The 23,721-nt window shown below is 36.8% G+C and overlaps 1 protein-coding gene across 2 annotated transcripts in view; it reads left to right on the forward strand.

The window, feature by feature from the left end:
* LOC136989190 (irregular chiasm C-roughest protein-like) overlaps positions 1-23,721 on the forward strand; it is a 58,775-nt gene that overhangs the window by 20,062 nt on the left and 14,992 nt on the right. For both annotated transcript variants that reach the window (XM_067287276.1, XM_067287277.1), the window contains exons 2-3: positions 19,699-19,904; positions 20,398-20,533. In XM_067287276.1, coding sequence (XP_067143377.1) covers positions 19,699-19,904; positions 20,398-20,533 — 342 coding nt within the window. The remainder of the gene's footprint in view (positions 1-19,698; positions 19,905-20,397; positions 20,534-23,721) is intronic.

Here is a 23,721-nt window from a genome sequence, read left to right on the forward strand (position 1 = left end):
TTCCTACGGATCTTTTTACAGGAGATTATGGCATTTTTCATAATGGTGTAATAAAAATTTTTCTGAAAAGTGTTTTTCAAAGCAGCCATTTATATATATATATACTGAAAAATATAAAGAATGAGTTACATTTTGATTGGTTTCATTATAATGTATGATTTTAGTGTTTCTATTACTACATAAGATGAAATTTCAAAATGGGTGATGACGAAATAACCGTAAGTAGTACATTAAATAAATACTTCTTTCACGTGAGAATGTATAATGGCAGTACCAAATTTGCCGAATTACCGGAAATATCGGTAATTAAATATTCCAGCAGTTTCTTTTAAATCTATACGTCGTAGAGTTAAACGATGATGTAATAATGACAAAACAGTAGTATCTGTGACATAACGATAAAGGAACGACGTCTCGGTAACTGTCGTAATAAGTTACTTTAATGGAAAATGCGCAGATATGATGCTTCTTTAAATAGGATTTGTACGATCTTTCTAGTATTATTATTGGAAATAAAATAATTCGTGTACACAATACGGATAATAGTTTTTAGATTATAGTGCTTAGTGAAAAGGAGATAAAGATACATCTTGTAATATTTGCTCGTGTATTAGACCGTATTCTCGAGTCGAGGAAGATCTCTCGTAATGTACACAGTTTATTTCCATTTGTTAGCGGTATGTACGGTTGGTCGCCATATTGTTCGACCGAGCGATACGAGGTATGCAGACTGTCTAGTCCATAAACACCGTAACTCGTGCTTCATATAAATTACCCAAACTAACGTTACGCGAAAGAATAAAAGTAGAATTGTAACTTGTTTACGTGTCGGATATACGGTCCAAATTATAAGCGAGAAAAGCGACAGAGTAAAGAGTTATTGTCTTATTTTTCAGTGTTTTATTCTCTTGATACCGTGCTGCTATGAAAAAATAAAATTATATGGAGACAGTTGCCAGCTTCTATGCAATTTTATCTTCATAAAAATTCAGTAGATTTTTATCAGATTCGTATGTTGTATAATTCAAATTTTATAAAATCGTTCTTATTTTAATTCTCCGTATTATTCTAATACATTTATAAATGTAGAAAACATCCCCTATATAAGCTAAGTCTACGAAGTTTCAGTTACTATTAAAGGAGGATTAATAAGGCAAGGGCAATCTGCCAAGGGGACTTTGTATGGGAAACTGGCCCTATTTAGGTGTTACACACGTAACTCCACGTGGCCAACTCGTGGATGGGGCTCGTACTCGAACCCATCACCCAATATTTGGTGATTTTATTCACTCGTCCGCAGTAAAAGCAAATTCCTCATAAATTCAACTTACCACGAAATGAATTTTATCTCGGTTAAATCTCAAATATTTAGTTCTTACGTTTGATGTTTACGAACCTCATTCGTCAACTATAACCATAAAGTGTGTACCTTGTATAATATAATTTTCGCCACTAGAGGGCATACAATAAAAAATTCTCAAAGATTTTTCGTGTGTCCGGTCTTATTATACTATTTCCTGCTTTATTTTATTATGTTTTCGACACGTAACACGTGATTATTTATCTGGATTGCGGCCCTCTGGCGGCCAGATCAAACATACGATATACAATACTATTAAAGGGGAAAATTCGCTTTACTTTGGTATTCATTGCGAAATAAATTACGTTTCTTTTCGGTTACCGGAATTCGTTCAAAGTTTTCTCCATAAAATTCCGTTTATTATTCTCCTTTAGTACGATTATTCAGTCTCTTGTTGTAAACCTTTCTTCGTCAGCATTATCCCTTCTGCGCTATCTGGTCCTTGTAGGATTTTACTAAATTCAGTTCATTAAATAGTTCGTAAGCCCGTACCTAAATAAATGCAAACGTTGACTTATTCATTCTTCGAACGGTTTCTCCTTTGCACCATTTTCCATTCACTCGATGCAATTTACACGTTCTTGGATTACACCTCGTTCAATCCGTAAATAATGGATAAAGAATAATACTTTTCTATCGTCCCGTAATAAATTACGTCGACCATTACTACTATGTAATTTTATTTTCATTCTTTTCTAATTATTCTAGATTCTTTCGCTTGAATTTCCATACGTTTGTTTCAACCATCCTTTGTTCTACTTAGTCTCGCCTGTATACGTCTTCGCCGCTACGTACTAAAATATTTTTAAAATTACACGCCGTAAGAGTCGGATATTTAGAAACTAAACTCATTTAATTTATCTATATTTAAATTTAACGGCCACCACATAAAAATTACGGGAAAACGTAAACAAACGGCGTGTGTGTACGTTTGTGTTTACTTTAATAATCTCCGGCGTACCGGTGAGGTTGACTGCTACGATAATCACATTACACCATTTGCGTAGCCCATTAGCCCACGCACCTATTTGAACGGGGGATGATGGGAATTAAACGAACATTTTGCCATTTTCTAACATGTTCGGCTTTCTCACTTCAACTCGGAACGTTAGCGTATAGATTTTCCTTTGTCTTCATACAAACTACATGTGGAAAAGTTAGAAATTTAAAATGAAAAACGGGTATCGAGCCCTAATCTATAGTAAAGCAGTGATTTTGGAGTCTGTCGAAGTACAAAATGTATGCTCAATTTACAGATCGTGTAGGACGGCGTGGGGGCAGGAATTTTTCATAGGGGTGCCGTAAAATATCAAAACACATTAAGTCTAAATTTAAATATCGTTTGTATACTTTTTAAGTGGAACATTGCAAATTTTCCACTTCGTTTATATATATAAGAGCATTTTTGATGCCATTGATGTGCCCAGGCCCGCTTACGGCGGGCCTGGGCACATCAATGGCATCAAAAATGCTCGTATATATATCAGGACGTGCCGCCCGCGTGCGGCAGATTGGTATTGCTGGCAAGCTCAACGTAGGCAGTCGTAGTTAAACAGGGACGGCATAATCAGTATTGCACACGGGCGCTCAAACAGCTAGCGGCGCTGCTAGGTGTGCCACTAATTCAAAAAGATAGAAGCCCAACGATGGCCAAAGGGTTAAAACCACTGAATACCAATCGCGGGTTGGCGCGACCAATAGGGTGGCCAAATGGAGTTTTCCGGGTTTTTTTTCACCTATTTAATACCTAAATAGTGGTGGACAGTTTCTCTCCCTGTTTGGCGGATCACCAAAATGCTGCGTTATTACATCAATCCAATCTAATTCTTATCGTATCCTTCTCTAAAGTACTCTACGAGTCTTCGTATAGTTGGAAAACTCAAAACCTAATTTTTGACAACACGCTGCAATTGCTCTTCCCGATACGATTTGAATATGAAATTACTGTTTCATCAACTCTGCGCTCGCAGCGCCATTTTTTAACCTCGGGCATTGGCGTTAAAAGTAATCGTTAACGGTATTTTAAAGTAGTAAACTATCATTACGAGTGAAAATCGTAAAATTTTATAGCGATCCTAAAGGAAGAAGAGGCTTTCGGGAGTTTTATCTCTTATAAAAATAGGAAAATTTTATAACGGTCGTAAAAATATTAATCACTTCGCGTTCGGAGGTCTTTATTATGTCTTTAATAAAACCGATTAATCAGCAGCGACGACAAATGCCGCCTTGTTACGACAGAAAATAATTAGAATCTCGTTAATTTAACACCGAAAGTGTTATAACTCAAGCGCCCTCTATTAACCCGAGTCGAATGGCGGCAGGTGAGAGAGTAGTTTTATAGACCCGGAGAAAATTGACGCATCCCCAAGAATATTAACATTAATAATAGTTTTTTTTTTCTTTTATTAAGGCTCTCTCTTCCGGTGTTCCTTCTGGCATAAAAGCGCCCACCGCTCGAACTGCTGAAGTATAAAATCAGTACAATTTTTAATGAAAATTACTGAAATTTTCAAGGAAAACTGTGATTTTTTTTCAAAGTTAATAACTAAATATTATTAAATTTTTTAATAGAAGTTTGTATCTTCGAAAGTCTTTCGCTAGACGAAAAGAAACTCATGTAGGGCAAATGGGGGAGTCAGCAGCAATGGTGCACGAAGTAAGAGCTGAAGGGTGAAAATTACGTTAGAACTGTTCTTCTACGTGTAGCTTTAATTGGCTAAGTAAGATCCAGATAGATTAGATTAGGTGTGACTGAGGTTTCGTTCGATTAACTTTGAAGTGTGATTAAACATTATATTAAGTTAGCCAGTTTGTTTGTTTCCATCGCACTAACTAAGACGGAACATTGCTCACACGAGACGTATGGGATTCGCGTACGTCACTACGTAAAGGTTGATGACTTTTGATGCTTAAATTCTATATTACTTATTCTTTTACAATCTTTTGAAAGCCGAAACTCGTATAAAATCTAATTACTCGTTCACTATATCAATCTGTATACGACACTCTGTAGTTGATTGCAAACTAAACAATAGAGTATATTGTACAGTATGTAATGCGTGAAAATTTCGGGCATCGAGCCAATAGTTTAGGTATATGTTGGTTTTTCCAGTTACAGAAGGATGACTGACCCTGTTAATGCACTGATATATAAAACTACATCCAAGACGAAATTAAATTTTAAAAAAGAATTCGTACACAAGAAAACACAAAGAAGAAAAGCTCGTAAAATCGTTACATTACCCCGAGTTTTTCTACTCATTATTGAATTAGAATCTAACAAATACGTCGATAACGTCTTTTTTTTCCTTTCTTTCTTTCTTTCTATTATCTAAAGAAACACTTTATATAATAGTTATAATAGAAAAAGTGAAAATATACACGCATTATTTACATTATTCTATCGAAAAAAAAAGTACCTACCATGCAACATTTTCCAGAATAAGTAGCCCATTATTGCTTTGCTACGTGCACGGGGTTCCGTTTCCGGTTTTGGATCGTTGCGAAAATCGATTTTGATGTCAAAAAATAAATTTTTGACACCGAAAATCGTTTCCTTAGATACAATTTTTTTTCGGTTGTATTGAATATATTAATGTTAGCTACGGACAAACAGAGAGATAAGTTGTAACCGGATAGACAGCAACATCTCGAAATGTGTATTTCTTTCAAAATGTAATCTGGACATCGATTTCTTTTTTTTACTTGTATATACCACAAATACCGTATTGATGTTAAAAAATACAAACCTTAAAGTAGCGTTGACAGGCCAAGAATAGCTTGTAAAAGTTGAATACAACCGAATCCTTTTTTTCATATCCTGTTACAACGATATGTATTTATATAAACAAAGGAGAAACAAGTGTAAACAATACTTGCTCATACACTTGATAGTACTATAGAAACAAGTGAGTCCCCGATCGAATCAACATATTCGACTGAAAAAAAAAAGAAATTTATTTTGTTGGGGAAAATTTAATTTATAGAAGCAGAAAATGAAATTAAAAGAATTAAATATTTTATTTTTCATTGTAAAATAAACTTAATAATAAAAATCACCGCTAATTTTATTTTTAACTCGAAAGAATGGCGCTAATTCGAATGATTACTTGGTGCGGCCATCGATCGCTGACGAGGGAAGAAGAGCTACGATTCTAGAAGTCATTCATAAATTAGCTAACGAAGATTGTGTCGTTATTCCCACCCCGTAACAAGATCATAACCAGAACCTCTAAATAACGTTAACAAGACTTCTACGTTTTTTGTGTTAAAGTAAAGCATTTTTTGACAGTACAAATGACAATTTATCTGACTCCGAATGTGACTCTCTCTCGAATAAACTTTTATTATAATTAATAGTGTTCTAGTATCGGAAGACAGATGAGATATTCTTAACAATTGAATTTTAAGGATACTTTATGTATCCGGCTATTTATAGCATTTTATTTCACTATTTCCAGTATGGATCGCGTGCTGCGGTTGCGATTCTTCATTATATTGAAAAAAATAACTCCGAGAAAAAGTTTCGACTGTTTCTTTGCATTATTTATAATTTAATTTATAAAATAAACTCGCCATTCAAGAAACGGAGCATGTAGATGCATTTGAAAGTTAACTAACGCAATAAGCGGGTTCAACTAAATACCTTAATATAGTATTGCTTCGAACGGGTTATTCGAGTGAATAAACAGGCTCTTGTCAACATTTGAAGCTGGCAAAATTCTTAACTGTTTGTGCAAAGGTGTGAAAATTGTAGAAGATACACCCTTGTCTTAGTGTGGGAGGTGGAGAAAGTGCTGCATTGACATGCAGAACTTTCTCAATTTAGTGTCACGGATTTCAATAGTCATCTCGGCGCCGTTCTCGTTCGTTCCGAAAGATGGAAAAACTGCCGAAATTAGTGAAAGCGCGAGATTAAATTAATTTGATTCTCTCCCATCTCCTGTCAAATAAAGTAATAAAATTTTCTAGAAAATGGCAAAAAAATAAAAAGCTCGGTCGACAATTTAATTGACCAATCCGCCACTCGCCAGTCGCAAATTCAAACTTGACAGATAAATTGATTCGAAATCTGCAGCCAGACGTCCATTTTGTATTATAAAGAAAGAAGCTTCGAACTTTCATTCTTCAATTTTCTACTTCTTTCCGAGTTTTAATGCAATTTTTCAGACGAGAAACTAAACTGCTATAAGACACGCTCCCCTTTTATCGTTTAAAGTTATTCTCCCACCGGATTTCGCACGTTCCTCTGCATTTGGTTTTCTACACGCCAGGTTTTAACCCCTCCCCCCCGAAGAGATAATTAGAAATTCTAAGGAAAGCTTTCCAGGTATTCGCGGAGGATAGGCTGCAGATAAAGCCTCTAAGACAATACAATTGATTGCCCTAGGTACTAAAGAAGTTAGGATACTCTTCTCTCCGGCGATAAGAATAGAAGTTGGGCTTACGTAGAATCTCTCCTTTCCAGCCAAGATTACTGCCAAGAAGTTCGTCCGCAGTTTGTCATGTGTCACATCAGTAGCTGCGGGCGTGGAATTCCTACAATAGTCGTATGTCAGTTTTCTTTCTTAATCCCATCGATACGCCCGGTGTAAGAGGGTTTAAAAGTCTCTTCTCGTTCTCGAAAGTCGACGTACTCGCTCTCCTCTTAAAACGTTTCATTTATTTTACCCTCCGATATCAACAGTCCAGGCGCTCTCTTCCCCAACTTCCACCCCGATCGCTCTTCCTTTATTAGTTTCACACACTCTTCTTTAGGGATTTTTCGTGCTGCTTACTCCGCATCCTCTGCATAAACTGTTATGATAACTACAGCCAGGTATTTCGTTTTTTTTTTCTATCTACCCCGCCCGTAATATGTTAGTAATCGATCGTAAACAATGCAAACAGTTCGATATCTGTTTATCTTATTGTGTTCGAGATCATTGTCAGATATTACGTTTTTCTTTCCCGGAGTTGAGCACCCCCGTCTTTATCTATATCAAAAAACGATGTAATTATATTAATTTTACGACGGTAGAAAACGTGAAAGTTGGGAGACAAACACTAGAGGTTGGGTAGTGTTAACAGAAAGACGAACGATTCAACCGCGACTTAATGGCAGTGGATTAACAATAAGTAAGTGGGAGGAATTTTAAACGAGGGAGAGTGGATTAGGCGCGGTCGGAGTCGAGATTAAAAGCGGATTAAAGAGATTAAGTGTAGGGAATTTTTCAGGGAAATTTCGTGACCAAACCGAATGCTTTTCCTTTGCATTCCGCACCTCTTTTCCATTTGGAAAAGTATCAGCTGGGGGTTCCATTAACAATAATTAACTCGGAAGGCAATTTGACAAAAATTTATCATTCCCCGAGTATTTTAGAACGAATGCGAATTTAATTATCGAGACAATTGCATCGATTTAGTCGAGTGACGAAACGGTAAAAACTAAGTAAATAAATTTTAATTGAAGAAGGTGGATCGGAGTCGATCGGTTGGAGGTGATTGAGGACGAGGGATGGAATCATTCCCCCACGTACTGGAGATTGGATTAAGTCCACCTAATCCGTAATTAAGAAGAGATTATTGGTGGGGTGGGGCGTAGGCACGCCCGACACACAAAAAAACTCCTCTTCCAATTTACTTTTTATTTATAAGGATTTGTACTAGGAGGGAATTAGAAGATTAAAGCTAAATCCGGGCATAAAGTTAGGATTAGAAGCAGATTGAAGACGGACTAGGGGATTTTTCCGGGAGCGGGAGGGGGTGCTATTTTCGGAAAGACGTATATTTTTCGTCCGTTCGTCCGTAAACAAACAACAGAAATTAAATTTCGGTGCTGAACGGATACGAACGTGCCGCCGGGAGGTCCCATTAAGGCATTTACAAGAATGAATCGGCCGGCAGAGGGAGAGAAACTTTTCCACCCCTCCGACTTTGATGGAGTTTGTTTACGGCGAAAATTAACTGCGGAAACTATCGTAGTTAATTAGAGAAGATAGAAAAGTCGGATAAGTAAGAAACCGATACCGAGTTGGAGGGCGCTGTATTCGCTCGGCGTGCCACTTAGATTAGCTTTACACACGCTACGCTACGTGACGGATGACGGCGTAACGGAGAAGGGCGGCGCTTTTTTTTTTCTTAATATTTATCTTGGCAGAAAAAATATGTTTACTTGGCGTTAATGTACGCTACTGGCGCCGGTTATTTATCGGGTCAAACATTTGCATTTTTCCACCAGGTGGCATCCAAAACGTACTGTACACTACGTTCCTGCCGATCGAAACTTACGACTTTCGAGGGGGGAAAATGAAAAATCTTCTTTCGGGAGCACTAAAACCGGAAGGTGAAGAGTCTCTTCGATAGAAATATCCTATCGGATAAAGGAAATGTGGCACTGTAACGGATGACGTTGCAAGTTGGCAACACGAATACGTGAAAAAATGCCTCTCTCGACCGGTAATCGATGGTCACCGACTGCCACAAATTATCACATTTTACACATATTTTACGGAACGGAGGATCGAAGTCGGACGGGTATAAAAATCTTCGGATTTCTGAAACGATTTAGTCGAGCCGTCATAAAATTAATTTTCCATAAAAAAAAAAGAAAGGAAAAGTTTAGGAGTCGTAATCGATCCCCCCTTTGCCGAAACGAGAGTAAAATTTTATTGTAAACTTCAACAATGGCATTGCACGCTCGTCAGACATTCGACGACAGTTACCGAGATCGTAGAGAAGGGGAGAAATAAAAGTTAAGTTGGAAGCTGTACAAGAGGTCATAAAGATATAAAAGAAGTTGATTGTTAACTACAAGAATACTTGTCTACTGTATACACTAGACAAGAATGGCTGTCGTTCTGTTGTGATGTTTTATCGAACAACTGTAATGGAATCGACTGAATTTATGGAAGGAGTTATCACCGGTCGTGCCATCCCAAAATCGGAAACCTAATCGAAAAACAACCACTCGGTATTAACGTCTACTGCCAAACGAAGGATGGTAGTTTGTCAAGCACGACACGTGCGGAAGTCTCTTCCTCCTTACAGAAATATGAAGAAAACACATTTGAACCCTGTTCAGGTAATACTACACACAACCGTTCACTCGACGTATTTCCATTATATCTGGCATCTACATAGTTCAAAGAAACTAAACAATTTCGAGATACGACTAGTAAATATGTATGATTCTTTGAGTAGTACAGTTGAAAAGTTTATTTATTCTACGCTTTATTTATTGAAAGTCGAGCGCGAAGTCACAATCTGTGTGATTTAGGAAAAGAGAAAACCAGGATCACCCTTATACATAGATATTCTCGCGTGGGGAGCGAAGACTTCAAGCGAGAGTAGTCTTTCTAACTCCCGACACGCAAATAATTTATGATGTGAAAGATAAATATAAGCAACATCTGATGTCTATCTGATAGTAAAAGATATATGGAGAAAGCAATATTTTCGTTTATCATACCTAAATACTTTTTTCGACTTTCGGCTCGATGTCGTAATAAAATCCCCCCTTTCTCTTCCCCTTTATATGATATAAAGGGGAAAAGGTTTTAAAAGTTTTCTATAGAGGAGCTGTCCAAACACGTTTTCCACATTTTCTTTTAATCGGATTCCATCGTTCAAACATCCTTTAGCTCCAAATCTTCTAACCCACATCGCTGGAATAGTTCAAGTAACGGATAATAAGTATCGATACCAAATTAGAATTTAATTAAATTGTCATTAAAATTCGTTTTATGCACATTTTTCCTACACCACTTCGTCTTCCTTGTGTTAAAGTTGCCATAGAGATAGAAACATTTTTATCATTAAAAAAAAAAAGTGGTAGCTAATAATTAATTACTAGACACTTTTCTAATTCTATTCGTGTTTGTGGAAGTGCTGGAGAAATTTTTATGTGGTTATCCTTATTTTTCTGGACCACGAAAACCATTTTTCATGGTTTCTATTAAGTGAAAGCCGACAGAAACCAACGGCAGAATAAATCGGGATAATGCCTTTCCCGGAAAAAAAGTACGTAACGGGCGGTCACGTGGCTCACCTGGACCAAACGATCGATGAAAAGACGTAACCGACGACGAAACACAGTTAGAAGTTGGCCGTTGTTAGCCAACTGGAGAAAGAGCCGAAACTGCCGAAGCGCCACCACAAATAGCAATCTTTCTTTTGTTTATTGGGAATTAGTGGCGACTTAACCCGTTGTCGTCCAACTATTTTCTTTTGCTTTCCAACTCTCGACTAATTTTATTATCGAATGCCACGTGGTTAGGGATAATTCCCTGCGACAAACTTAATTAAATTCGAACCACCGAAGGTGTTCCAGTGTTTCTGATATATTTCCAAAGTAGAATTTTAGATTTGTCTCTCCCTTTAAACTATTATTATTATTATTATTATTTTATTTAAAGCTCTAGTTTTACAATTAATTCTAGTGTAAGCATTTATAATTTTTCACAAGGAGCAACGTTACCTTCTACTTTAATGAATGTTTCAAAAGTGAAATTTTCATAAAATTTGAAAAATATTTAACTTTTAATGACTCCGGCTTTTGTGATGAATTTTTATAAAAATTTCTTTAATTTTACATTCTCTTTTCCGTCTCCGAGTTTTGTTTGACCTTTACATTTTTCACAATTTTATCTCTTCCTATTTTTCGACCGCAAAATGCCAGAAAACGGAAACTACGAACGATCGAAAGTCGTGTCTTTAGTCCACTACGCCTACAATTTATGAACGTTTTATTACCCGGAATTATTCATTTATCGATCTGGTTAGCTTCCGGTCCTGCTTATTATCGTTTCCAACTATGGCAATCTTCGACCTGCCTATTGTCGACAATCGTCCCGATTTTTTCCAACGTGGAATTGGTTTGGCGTATCGATTGCCTTCTGGATTTCGTTAAAGCTAACTTATGCTCGTTTGTTTCTATCTCAGTCTCTTAATTCGATCGACGTCCTCCTAACTTCACACACACTGGCGGTTTGAAACGGTTTCCGAGAGGTGTACGAGCGCTTTCGACCCTCCCGAACTTGTGTCGCGCTGGCAAATTCGTGTAGAGATTTATAAAGTTTGACCTACTTTTCTGTAAACCACAACTGTTTTCTATATTGAGTTGGATTTAGATCCAATCCTGGATAGAGAAAATGATTCAGAAAATTGCCCTATCTATAACCATGCTAGAAATGATAACCCATTATTGTAAAGTTGGGTTTATAGAACCTTTTAAATTCTTATGTCAAACGGCCGGATGGCCGAGGCGGTTCAGGGTCAGCTTATTGCTCTGGAACCTCAGGGTTGCTGACCACCCGATCGACCCCATTGCGGGTCTAGCCGAATCCAAATTAAGCATAGAAAAAAATAAGACCGCCGGTGCCCATAGGGCGAAAAAATAAGCTAAAAATGACAGAAAGCTTCGTATATATTTTCAGGCCAAACTTGAATAATACATACGAGAAGGTTACAGAAAAAATTGGGAAAAAGTAGGCAAGATTTAAATTAGAATTTTATTCGACGTTAACATTTTTATTGCGTGTTTGAAGAGAAAGTAGTTGAAGTCTCGTATGTTGAAGCCCCACCTAAAAATGTTTTATTATTAACTGAAATGCATTATTTTTTATAGGGTCTTCGAATTTTTACCGTACATTAAATCTTAAACCACAAACATTACCGTAAGATATATCATACCCGGTTTCAAATTCGACTTCTACACTTGTTTCAACGCATTTCCACTGTATTGAAAGATTAAAATTAAAAAAATGCCACCTAAAGAGCGAATGGTTTAATCAAATACAAATGGAAAACGAACCGGAATCTTATGCGAAAGGCGGAATCACTTATGAATTGTTAAAGCATAAAAATATAATAATGATGACAGTTGCTACGTGAAAATTGACTTATTTATTCAGATTACTTCGGGGGGAGAGTTCTCACAGCGGCCATTTTGTGCTCTATTAAACAAATTTAATTAATATGTCTCGAAGCATTTCGAAAGTTTAAAAATGTTTTTATGATTACCGCCGAACGGAAACAGAACAAAATTTACTTTACCGTAGGAAAGAAGCGATTACAGCAATGATTAGGCTATTTTATCAAATTGTTAGGAGTTATTAATGCCCATTAACAAACGCTTACTATGCTCCATTTCACCGAAACTGAAAATTATTTTGTAGAATTTATTGGAGTGTCGCCGTTTACACAGATGATTAAAAATTATTTATTGTCGATTTTGCCGTAACTCATAAATTACTCGACCACTACGAGTTAGCGTACAATACAATACAATAATGCTTATGACATTATCATTTAGATACAAAAATGTAAGCATAAATATTTTAAAAAGATTAATGCTAAATATAACAGCGAAAACCCCCGGTAGATATGTGGTAAATTTGTTCTTTACGCCGTTTAACCGAATTCAATTTACGAAATTGCCTTCGACTCCCGAACAGAATGGCATTTCAGCATTTAAGGCTACTCGACCAATCCTCTTTCAAATATAAAAATATATTTTTGGTGCCGCGCCTGCTCTCTGCAAAAACTATCCTGCTTATTTTTTACCTGCCGCAAAAAAATAAAAAATAAAAAAAAATAAGAATTTCGAATCGTGTGCCATTTTTTACAGTTTTCATAATAAAAATGGAAGATATTATTGGTTAATACGTAACTTATTAAAAGTTTCCACCGCCAGGGTGCTTATACGCAAATAACACAAAGCGCCTCTAGCGGAACTTTTATTCACGCCTATTGTTATTTTTTATATACCAAAAAAAAATTGAAACAATTTTAAAATGTGAAATTTAATAAAGGAACCAAGACGTAAAAAAATATAAAAATAAATTGGAGTTACCTTCCTTCAGCTGCAGTTCGATTCGGACCCTTATATTGGAAGGTCGACGAACTTTCACGCTGCTACAGTAGCAGTTCCATTTGCGTAATGTAATTGTTTATGAATTTTTTTGTTAGGGCTCATATTTAACTGACTTGCGATGCACTTATGGGGTATGTATATAGTTCGTATATATAAATATACAAGGGACCACCTCGCGCGCCATCTTGAAACCGAAATCGGTTAAACAGCCAACTCTATCAAATGTTATTATTTATGTTGTTTTAGCAATTACACGGGTACAAGGTGTATTCACATAATTACTGCTTGTTGATTATACGAACACACAGTTTACATTATTTTCGTTTCACTTCGTCACGTACTAAAGCGAGACGATGACTCTTCACACATTCATAACGTGGAAAAAGAAAACAAAATACTGAATGTGAAGAATGAAGAGCGCGCCCATTCCTAACAGTTCTCCTCCCCTCTAAAATGGATCGAACGGAAGCGACATTTACATTAACCAAAAAAAATGAGAGAGAATAGAGGTTAAAGCGCTAGCCATAACCTTTAACCGTGCTATAAAATGTAACGTAGAACAATACTACGAACCTATGTATTGTCTTAATTAAGCAAATTTTTAACACCCCACGTAAGTAGTTGCAGTGTTTCAAAGTTAAATAGGTTTACTAAAGGGGTGAGTTACGCAACGAAAGGGGTGATTGTGACGTGTATAGAAGAGAAAAAGAATTATTGGCACAGTTATCAGCGCTTTTGTTTCCTGTATATACAAATGCAGACGTAAAACAAATTTTTCGGCAGTACTTTGAATTGTTTCTTTCGTCTACATTTTGTAGTCCGTTGGAATGCGGGTAATGAGTCAATACCTGCATATAGAAGCGATGGACGTAGCCAGAAAACCTAAATACATCAACTTTGACTCCGGACGAATATAGAATTTGGTTAATGTCACCTTAGGTAGCCAAGATGGCGGCTCGTCTCTAATTCCAGCAAGGAAACAGTGGGACGCACGTTCTAACCTAACCTAATCTATTCTAATAATTTGGTTGCTAATAATTATGGTAATTTATTAGAATAGGTTAGGTTAAAACGTGCGTCCCACTGTTCCTTTCTTCTATTTGCTGGAATCAGAGACGAGCCGCCATCTTGGCTACCTAAGGTAACATTAATCTAGAATTTTAAAACTTTCCATCGAGATAAAACGGAATTTTTTCAGACTCGAATTTGATTGATTCCTTTTTTTTTCTCCACGAATCGCGAATAATTTTGGTGTTATCACATCTTGTACGCACCGATAGCAAATAATTTTGGTTTTAATGTATTCCAGAATAAAGATATTTTTTTATTTAACTTCCTTTTAGTTGCTGCAATTAGCAAACTGAGTACGTGAATTCAGTAAAGGCGTGCTTAAATTTACATGAAAATTGAATAACTTACATATAACCGCAAATAGTATAGTAATAAAATGCATAAGGGATGGAAACACTCCAAGATAAGAGGAATGTAACGTTAGACACGTGTGGGTGAGTAAGACATCCCCACACGTACCGATCAAGATCTGAAGATTACACGTGACATTTTTAAGGCGGGACTGAATCGGATTTATTGGGATTAAGAAAATTCTTTCGTGTCATTACATGAGGTAGAATGTGATGGCTTATTAACGAGATGTGTGATTAAAACAATAAAAATTGTAGGCGTAACGCATGTAACAGTGACAGGACTATTTGAGTACGAACGAGGTCGATTTAATTGGATAAAAATTGTGAAGGTAAAAGTACCTAGTCCAGAGCACCTGTAAAGTTCTCTGCCCTCTCTTATAATTGAACTCGCTCTATCCACGGATTTACAGCACAGTACATACAGTACCGTAGTCTATTCGACCGTACAAAAAGTCGACCGCAGCGCTTCTTGCGGAGATACATTTAACTCATTGGTAAGAGGCATTAAAAAGACGGTTCCACCGAAAAAAAATGCGCTTTCTTTTATTTATTCACACGAGTAGACGAGATTTTATTGCAGTTATCTCTACCATAATGTCTCTTTTATTTTAATATAAAATTATACTCATGAATTATTCAAGAATCTCTCGTAAAAGCGCATGCATATGGTTTCACCTTGGCGTCGTAAGTGGTGGGTAGAAGATGCATTTTATTTATTAATGTCGACCTACGCAAGACGTGTTTAAATTATCTTATAAATTTTTAAAACATCCCGTAGAATACGTACGGTTGCATGTGTTGCAAAAATGTGATAAAACGGTGTTTTCCCCGTTTCGGTCTGCGGTTGTTTATTGTAAACAGATAGGAAGGGATCCTACTGAAAATCTTTCCGGGCACAAATTCTTGCAGGAGCTTAAACACGAACTGTATTTTAAATTCCCCGTTACTTGATAGAAAGATCAGATAAGATTCTACAATAGCTGATTGAGAATTTACTGTGGTGAAGTGTTAAGAGTAATGACCTAGACGGCAAGAGTGACAAGAACATACTATACTCCTCTCCTCTTGTCGCCATTGGTATCATTTGCATTTCCGATCGGAATATTAAACCGGAAGTGATGGTTGGCCAGAGACAAGAGGGAAAGAAACAACCAAAGGATGGCCTTAGACACCGGATCTTCCTTTCGTAAGATTCACACTTATCATAATTTGATTAGAAGATAAGTCTATTCGGGACTTAATAAAAGGGAATATCACAAAACAATTCGAAGGTTGCTTTCCGGTTTCTCAGTAGAACCGGAAACGGAATCGGATTTTTGTAATCTGAATGGCGGTAGGAATTTTCGCTTCCCATTTCTTTAGTAGGGAATTTTTATTATAACACTCATTAAAATGCAAATGCATTCATTCAGATGTTTGTTGTTATTTTATATCAAACTCAATTACTAAATAATTCACTGTTATGTAATCAACGCGGTTTAATTGACTAGATGCATAATGCCTTTATATGTAAACTTTACATATTGATGAACATTTATTTAAATTAATTAATTAGTTCTATACCGATCTACATTAAATAAATGTATATATATTATAATGAAAGCTTCAAGTATTGCTCGTAAATATGAGGTACCGTATTGTCCCTAGAATCAAATTAAATTCCTTTGAGTAATGAGTTACAGGAGTTACGGTTATGTCAAATTTTCTACCGTAACGAATATATTAAAGCGGGCTTTTACCGAGGAAGAGGGGTGGTCTTTAAAGAGACTTTTATAATAAACGTTTATACTTTTATAACTAATATACCTATGAAGTGTAGGTTAGTGTAGAGCATTTCGTATGATATAATACGCAGCGTAAGAAACCTTACACTTGTTTTATAGTAAACATCTTAAGAAAGTAATTTGTATATTGTAATTTTACGTGTACAGAAGAGAGAGAATACAATATTAACGAGGGGCTACACCGGAAGTTCGTATATAATTAATTGTGGTCTCCGGCCCCTAAGTTTTCCATACCTGTTCTGAATTTTAGTGATGTCTTGCCCCTATACATCATATTTTCCCCGATAACAATTGAGACATACCGGTCATCCATCGTACTCGATATAATTTTGAATTGGAATTGCGTGTTTCCGGCCTAAACCGGAAGTTCGTATACAATTAAATCTGAGTCACCGGCCTCTAAGCCTTTACGTAACTAAGTCTCGATTTTCATCTATCTAACTCCGTCCTCCAGTTTAACAGAAAACAGACAGATAGATGGACGACAATAGGAATGTATAAGTGTGAAATTTCTTTCTTAAGTCGCTTAAAATTTTTATCATTAGCGATATAAATTCTATTAGTACAAATAAATCAAATTCCCTTCCTTATCCTATGATTTTCCTAGAATTATTTCGCATCAATTTTATTTTAAAATTAATTATTTATGTTTGCTTAAGCATATAATTCGATTTTCTACTTTTTTTTCTCTCCATTTTTAATCTGTGTCTAAATTATTTAACGATAAAACATTTCATTATCCATCATTACGACTCATTTCTTCTTTGTAACAGAGAGAAAGTTATTAATTAATTAATAAAAATAAAGACATTAATAAAAACTCTTAATTTTTATCGATACGGATCACGTAATATAATCGTACTTTTTCCATTTTCTTTTCGCTTTAAGTATAAAAATTTCCAGTAGAAAAATTCTGTAAAGATCAGGAAAAAAAGCCATACTTTAAAGGTCTTTCCTCTAATGGAGACTTCGAACCCGAGTGGAACGAAGAAGGAGTAAAACGTGAAAACTTGAATGGATATACTGTGACCTCGTTCGACGAATAGATTTCATCTCCAACACTTGAATCGTCGGGTTTCTCTACGGTTTAACTGAACGATCCCAATAGAATTTTGGCAAAAACTCTTAAAATACTTATATCAAAATAATAAGTAAAAGTTACTAAAGTAAGATCGATGGCTTCGAATTACGCTTTGAAGCCAGTTTTTTTTTATGTTGTGAGATGCTTTACAGTAGCAAATACACGTTAGAATTGTTGTTAAATCAAACAGAATGAGCAGCAATGCTCGCAACACTTCGCACACGAGATACAGGTATACAATTGACATTATTTTAGTTAAGGAATGGTGGAAGCTGTTAAGATTAGCGTATACGAAAAGTTTTTGTTACGGCGTAACGTTAAAATTTAAAATTAAATCAAGTAAACATTTTAGAATCCCCCGTTTTATGTCTTAAAGGGTTCTCGGAGAGCCGTCGTAAAGCGAACCATCGCCTTTCGTTCCGGTAATTTTGAGCTTAAATTATATAAAATCGTAAATGAATAACGAAGAAAAACGAAAAATCTTTTATTTATTTGAGATTTTATATAATTTTATAAAAGAAAATTACTTATTATGACATTTCGTAAGTCACAATAGGAAATTTATAGCGGTCGTAAAAGCGGGGTTATAAAGCCAGCGGTCGTAAATCAGGTCAATTGCGCCTTAAAGTTTTCATTGTAACAGAAAGCAAATTACTATTGATTAAAATTAAGAATTCTCGAGACAAAATATCCTTTTTCTGTATGAAAATCTGTACTTTTAAAATTGAAATTTGGAAAAATTATTGAAAAAATTACTTTTTTTGTTTTTAAATTAAAAATTCGGTCGTATTTTAAGGGAGGCAACCAAAAACAATCAATAATTATAATCTGATCCACAATACACAATGGAGTTTTTAAACGTAGTGTTTAATTAGTTTCTTTTGATTGTTTCCACTGCTTTCTATCGACCGACACAACCTCTACGGAGTGCCAAACAACATGGCAGCCGCATTCCTTAAATATGAACACGTGGTTAGATGTAGTAATTAAATTATAAGAAATATGTTTTTTACATATTCCTTAACAAGAAGTTGTATGTTTCGTTACTCGATTCTCTTATATTATTTAAATAAAAAGATGTGAAATAACTCCGCACGATAGAGAGCAGAGTTCGGAAAATTAACGACCGATAAATTTACTGTTAATTGACGTCACAATGGCCGTGTTTTGTAAATCGCGTGATCCGATTCGTCATGTGACCAAAAGCGGTTTTATCGGTAACAAAGTTAAAATTTGAATAACGTAAACGAGAAAAAAAATCCATTTAGCTTCATTATATGTTAGATCAATACGTTTCAACCAGTCGTTCGCGATCTCTATTAAGTGAAAGAAAAGTTGGAAAAGTAAGCGAAGTTGGAGAGAAACTACTTGTATTTGTATAAAATCGACCACAAATTCTTCTAATTTATATTATTATCGTTACTTACGACTTCAATTTAATGATCGATAATTTATATTTATTATAGAAATTCTTCGACGATGGTGCATTTACGTATCGAATTACCGGGGAATTATATTGTTTTATAATGCACTGTAATTCTGTTGAAAACGGAAGAAGACAAAGCTCTTGATGATACTTCAATAATAATCAAATGCGGTATTCAGACTTTATAAAATTACGATCTGAAATTACAGATATCGAAATAAGTCTCTGGCAGGATCGATTCCTTTTCGGAATTGAAACTTCTCTTTCAGGAGCAGCATTTCCTGGTGAAGTACATCTTTCCCGAAATGGATTTATCGTCTTTAGTAATCCTTAAAATCTGGAAAAACCGATAGGTGAATTTTCTTGTAAGCCCTGGTCGAAACTATTCAACAAACGTGCAATATATTATGGTCGACAACCTGCCCTTCCACCACGCAAACTAAGTAGCCTATATTTCATAGTAATATCCCTATACAAGTATAATACTGCCAACACCTAACGCACTGTAGAAGTTAAAGTTATAAAGGGGAGGAATGGGAGGAACCGTTCTATGCCCATTGTTATGTTTCCACGTGGAAATAATGGCAACCGAATCACGAAAGTGGTTTGCCGACTCGGCGACGCCGTCAAGTAGGACATTTTTCAAGATGCATCCCGGAGTAGAGTAGTCACTCGAATAGGAAAATCTTACTCTCGAGATATCCAAATCTCGTTTGGTATATAAAGGTATAAGTGGGTTTATAATGTAATAACGTATTGTTTTTTGTAGGTGTTCTGGGACTGCGCCTCTCCAAGTTGGAAGTGCCGGGGGTTGTAGTCCACGGAGAACCCGTTTGGCTCAACTGTTCTTTTGATATCGAGACGGACGAGCTTTACTCCATCAAGTGGTACAAGAACAATCTGGAGTTCTACCGGTACTTACCAAGCGATCATCCTCCCGCTCAGAAGTACGATCTTCTCGGTATCTATCTCGACGTATGTTCTTTTTCCCTTTCTAATTTTTTTTTCTACTCTCGTTTTCCTTAATGTTAATTGCGCCTAGTCTAAAGTTCTGGGGCCATCGACACTAATTTTATTACGTGTTTTGCCGCGTAGAACCGTTTACGCGTTACCAAATTATCATTCGAAGCATCGAAACGTAGCGAAAGATCTTTTTTACAAGGGATGAGTAGAACAATAGTCTTCTTTTATGTGTAGCCCGTGCTTCCGCTTCGAAGTTTTTCACATCCGAGTTTCGCCGAGCGGAAAAAGGAAGTAAAAAAGAACGGAAGTGACGATCGGCCCCGGCCCCCCGGTGAATAACCGTTAAGGGGCTCGGCATATCGGAGATAATAAATTAGTTAGTTATTCGAGGCGACCGCGCGGGGGATTGTCCGGATTAATAACTCGTTAGAAATTAAGGTTTGTGTTAATGTCGGTACTTAACTTGTCCATTATTATTTGTACACTCATACATTTTATGTTCCAGCTAGTGAAGTCAGAACTCGGTCGAGTGTATCTGTACAAAACCGACTTAAATTCCGATGGCAGATATCGATGCGAAGTATCGGCGGAAGCTCCTTCCTTCCAAACGGTTCGGGCGGAGAAAGAGATGAGAATTTATGGTAACGATATTCTCTTTTGTCAAATTAAACTACTCTCTCGATAATATACACTAGTAGATAGTCCAGGTTGCCGACCCAATGCTATAAACTCCATCCGCTCTTCCTTATAAATTGCCTATTCTATGTCGTGGCATCTCTATTTTGTTTATGTAACCCTCGGATACTCTCGTCATCTTCTTACTTTTCTATAGTATCTTTATGCTATAACTATTCTAGAAATAGAAGAGAACACTCCTCGGCATCTACCCGTTAATTAGTCTACGTCACAATTCTTAGAATTTTAGAGAAAAATCTCCCGTTATTATAATTTAAGAGAGCTCGTCGGTGCTCAGCCCTATTTTCGGGTGTCCCGGAAACCGAGAAACTTACGAGATGCGAACGAAATAGCGGAAATAATGGGGGAATCGCCACTCCTAAACCGTAATAATCTGGTAAGACACATATTAATATTTATCATCTTCCGCGAGGGAGAAGTTTCGTGTGCATTTTCCGTTTTTCCGCTCGCGCCTTTACAACGTGCGAATTTGAAAAAGGATACGACAAGTAGGGAGTAAATCACCATCCCCCGCTTCGACTAGTTTATCCAAATGCAGCATGACGTTAGAATTTATGCTTGGGATAATCCCGATTTACGAGAATGACTGTTCATTTGCATACCGAAGTGCGTGCCCGTTTCTGTGTTTCTTCCTGTTGCAGAATCTTTTCTAACTAGAAAATGTCTTAGCCGGGTATGTCCTTTCGGACTTCAGCGAAATTCGATTGATCTGTTCAAAATGAAAGAAGAAGAAGAAGAAAGTAGATTCGGTCAAAAACTCGGGAAAATACATTTTTCGAGATATCGGGGACCGCGTAGTTTCTAGGAGGAATGATTAATCCCCAGCGTATCCTGTTTCCAAAAGTATTATTGCTCTAATCTTCTTCTGATGGAATTACATTTCTCTCTGTAATCTCGAGTCGGTAGCTGGGAATTTTTCCACTTTTTCCCGACTACCGTTGCAGTGTGTTTGATGTTTTAACACATCGAAAGTTACGCTAAATCGAGGTGTTCCTCTTCTTGTTCCCACCAACCCGGAAAGGAGTCCAAATTTACGATTCGTATGTAAATATTGATGCACTAGGTGGGAGGGCGCCACCGAGGCGGCCGATTCGAATTAGGGGGCGGTGTGGTAAGATCCGGATTTGAAATCCTCACCGCACGCGAACGGTGGCGCTCGTAACTGCAAGTCCAGCGGGTAGGACCACACCTGGACGTTTGTAAGCACGCGATTCAGTAGAATTGCGGTAAGGCGTGGCACCGGGTATTCGTGTCGGAGGTGGTGCATTTTCCCAATATAAATATTTCAAGTTCTCTCTTAACGAGCCACAATTAATGCGGTCCGAGCCCGGGGCATCCACCCGACCAAAATTGAAAGCGGCGGAGCGAAAATCGGATCCCACATTTGCATACGCTGGCGTGACTTATTAGCAGCGCCCCCTTTTCCGCGGCATTTGTACGCCACCTATCGGCGATTTCTAGCGCCATCGTTAAGGCGGCGGCTACCGTCGCGTGCCAACGGCGATCCCCTCCAAGGCGGAAAAGTAGCGTATTTCCTCGTTTTTTTGCAGACTAAATACTGGAATGGATGACCTCTCCTGACGTAATTTATGTAGACATCCGGTGCGAGTTATAGAATGACGGATGGTTGAGGAATGGGGTGAACGATACTCGCCCGATTTATTACCATAAATTAAAAGAAAATTGTTTCGTTAATCTGTATAATTTCGTGCCGAACCTCTTCAGCTCGTTGACCGTTCCGGTGGAGATCAACGGAATTGTCTCACTTCCGTTCTGAGTGGGTTCCGTCCTCCCGCTTCCGCCTTCGACCTTTTGGTATGGTGCCAACGTAAAGGTTAAAGGAGCCAATCGAAAACCGATTTGTCATCCTTCCGACCGGATCCTCAGACATTATCTAGTTGACCACCGGTAATTGTCACTCGAAGGAGAATAATCCTCATTCGTCCCTCTTTGCACGAATGGAAGGAAGTCGAAATTAAGAAGAAATAGAAACAATTCTATTCTTGTCAAGTCTGATAATTCATTCCATGCTGCAAATTCGCTTATTCTTTTACTGGTATTGTAGATGTAAACACCGATCTCGGACATAAATTCTTTACACCTCGGAGTAGCGATAGAGGTATGCAATCGTTACATTCTTTCTCATGTTTAAATTGAATAAAACGTGACCATTTTCAAGACTTGTCGAAGACTTTATAAAAAATTCCAAAGCATTAAAAGTGCATACACACTCAAGCATTTCCTTGAGAATTGTGAAGAGGTTCCAACTACAAAGCAGCAGAAATCGTTAAAGATCTTCAATATCGCATATACCTTTGGGCATGCTGACGTTTCTGTTTTGTGTCGGGCTCTCTGGTAACAAGCAAAATGGTGGCCTTATATTGTTGCGCTTGGAGAAAAGTCAAATCACACCTCATCACGATGCAGCAACGTTATAAGAATGATTCATTCTGCATAAAAACTTTCTTCTTCATTTAAAAAACAGTATAATTCATATGTAAATACAGAAAAGTTTTCAATCTTCTGCACAAAATTAGTCATCCGTTACGTTTCGCTACCCGTAGAAGAGGTCAGTTTTTCTTTCTTCGTGTACTTGGAAACCGAAGGGATGAGTTGTTACAGAATTTATTTCATGTTCAACAGAATATAACACCGATTACAACTAATACTATCGATTGAAACAATAATTTAAATAATATTACAATGTACTACTGTACGTAATCATAATCGGAACGAAGCAATAAGCATAAACAGAAAGTCGAGTAGATTTTCGAGATTTTTACGTATTAAATTATCAAAGGGAGTATGCGTTGTAGCATCGTGTTACTGCTGTTCTTTATTAATTCAACTAACATTAATGAATTTATTGTAATGGAGCAATATGAAGCGCATCATGGCCTACTATCCGAGCAGGAAATTTATAAGTAGTCGTAAACCAGATGGTTATCTTATCGAGAGCTTTACTTTATCGGGGTTGGTTTGCTGCAGTCTGTAAAAAAAAAAGTCGAAATTATCTAAATGCCCTCGGATATTTATCTTTCAAAATACAGGCAATTAATCAACCTACAAGAAACTACGTAATTACAGCATGTACATTACTAGGGGCATTTCCCACGTTGCTAATTTTCTTTAA

Source organism: Centruroides vittatus, unplaced genomic scaffold (genome assembly GCF_030686945.1).
Source record: "Centruroides vittatus isolate TY-2023 unplaced genomic scaffold, ASM3068694v2 scaffold_450, whole genome shotgun sequence".
In the NCBI taxonomy this organism is placed as follows: domain Eukaryota; kingdom Metazoa; phylum Arthropoda; class Arachnida; order Scorpiones; family Buthidae; genus Centruroides; species Centruroides vittatus.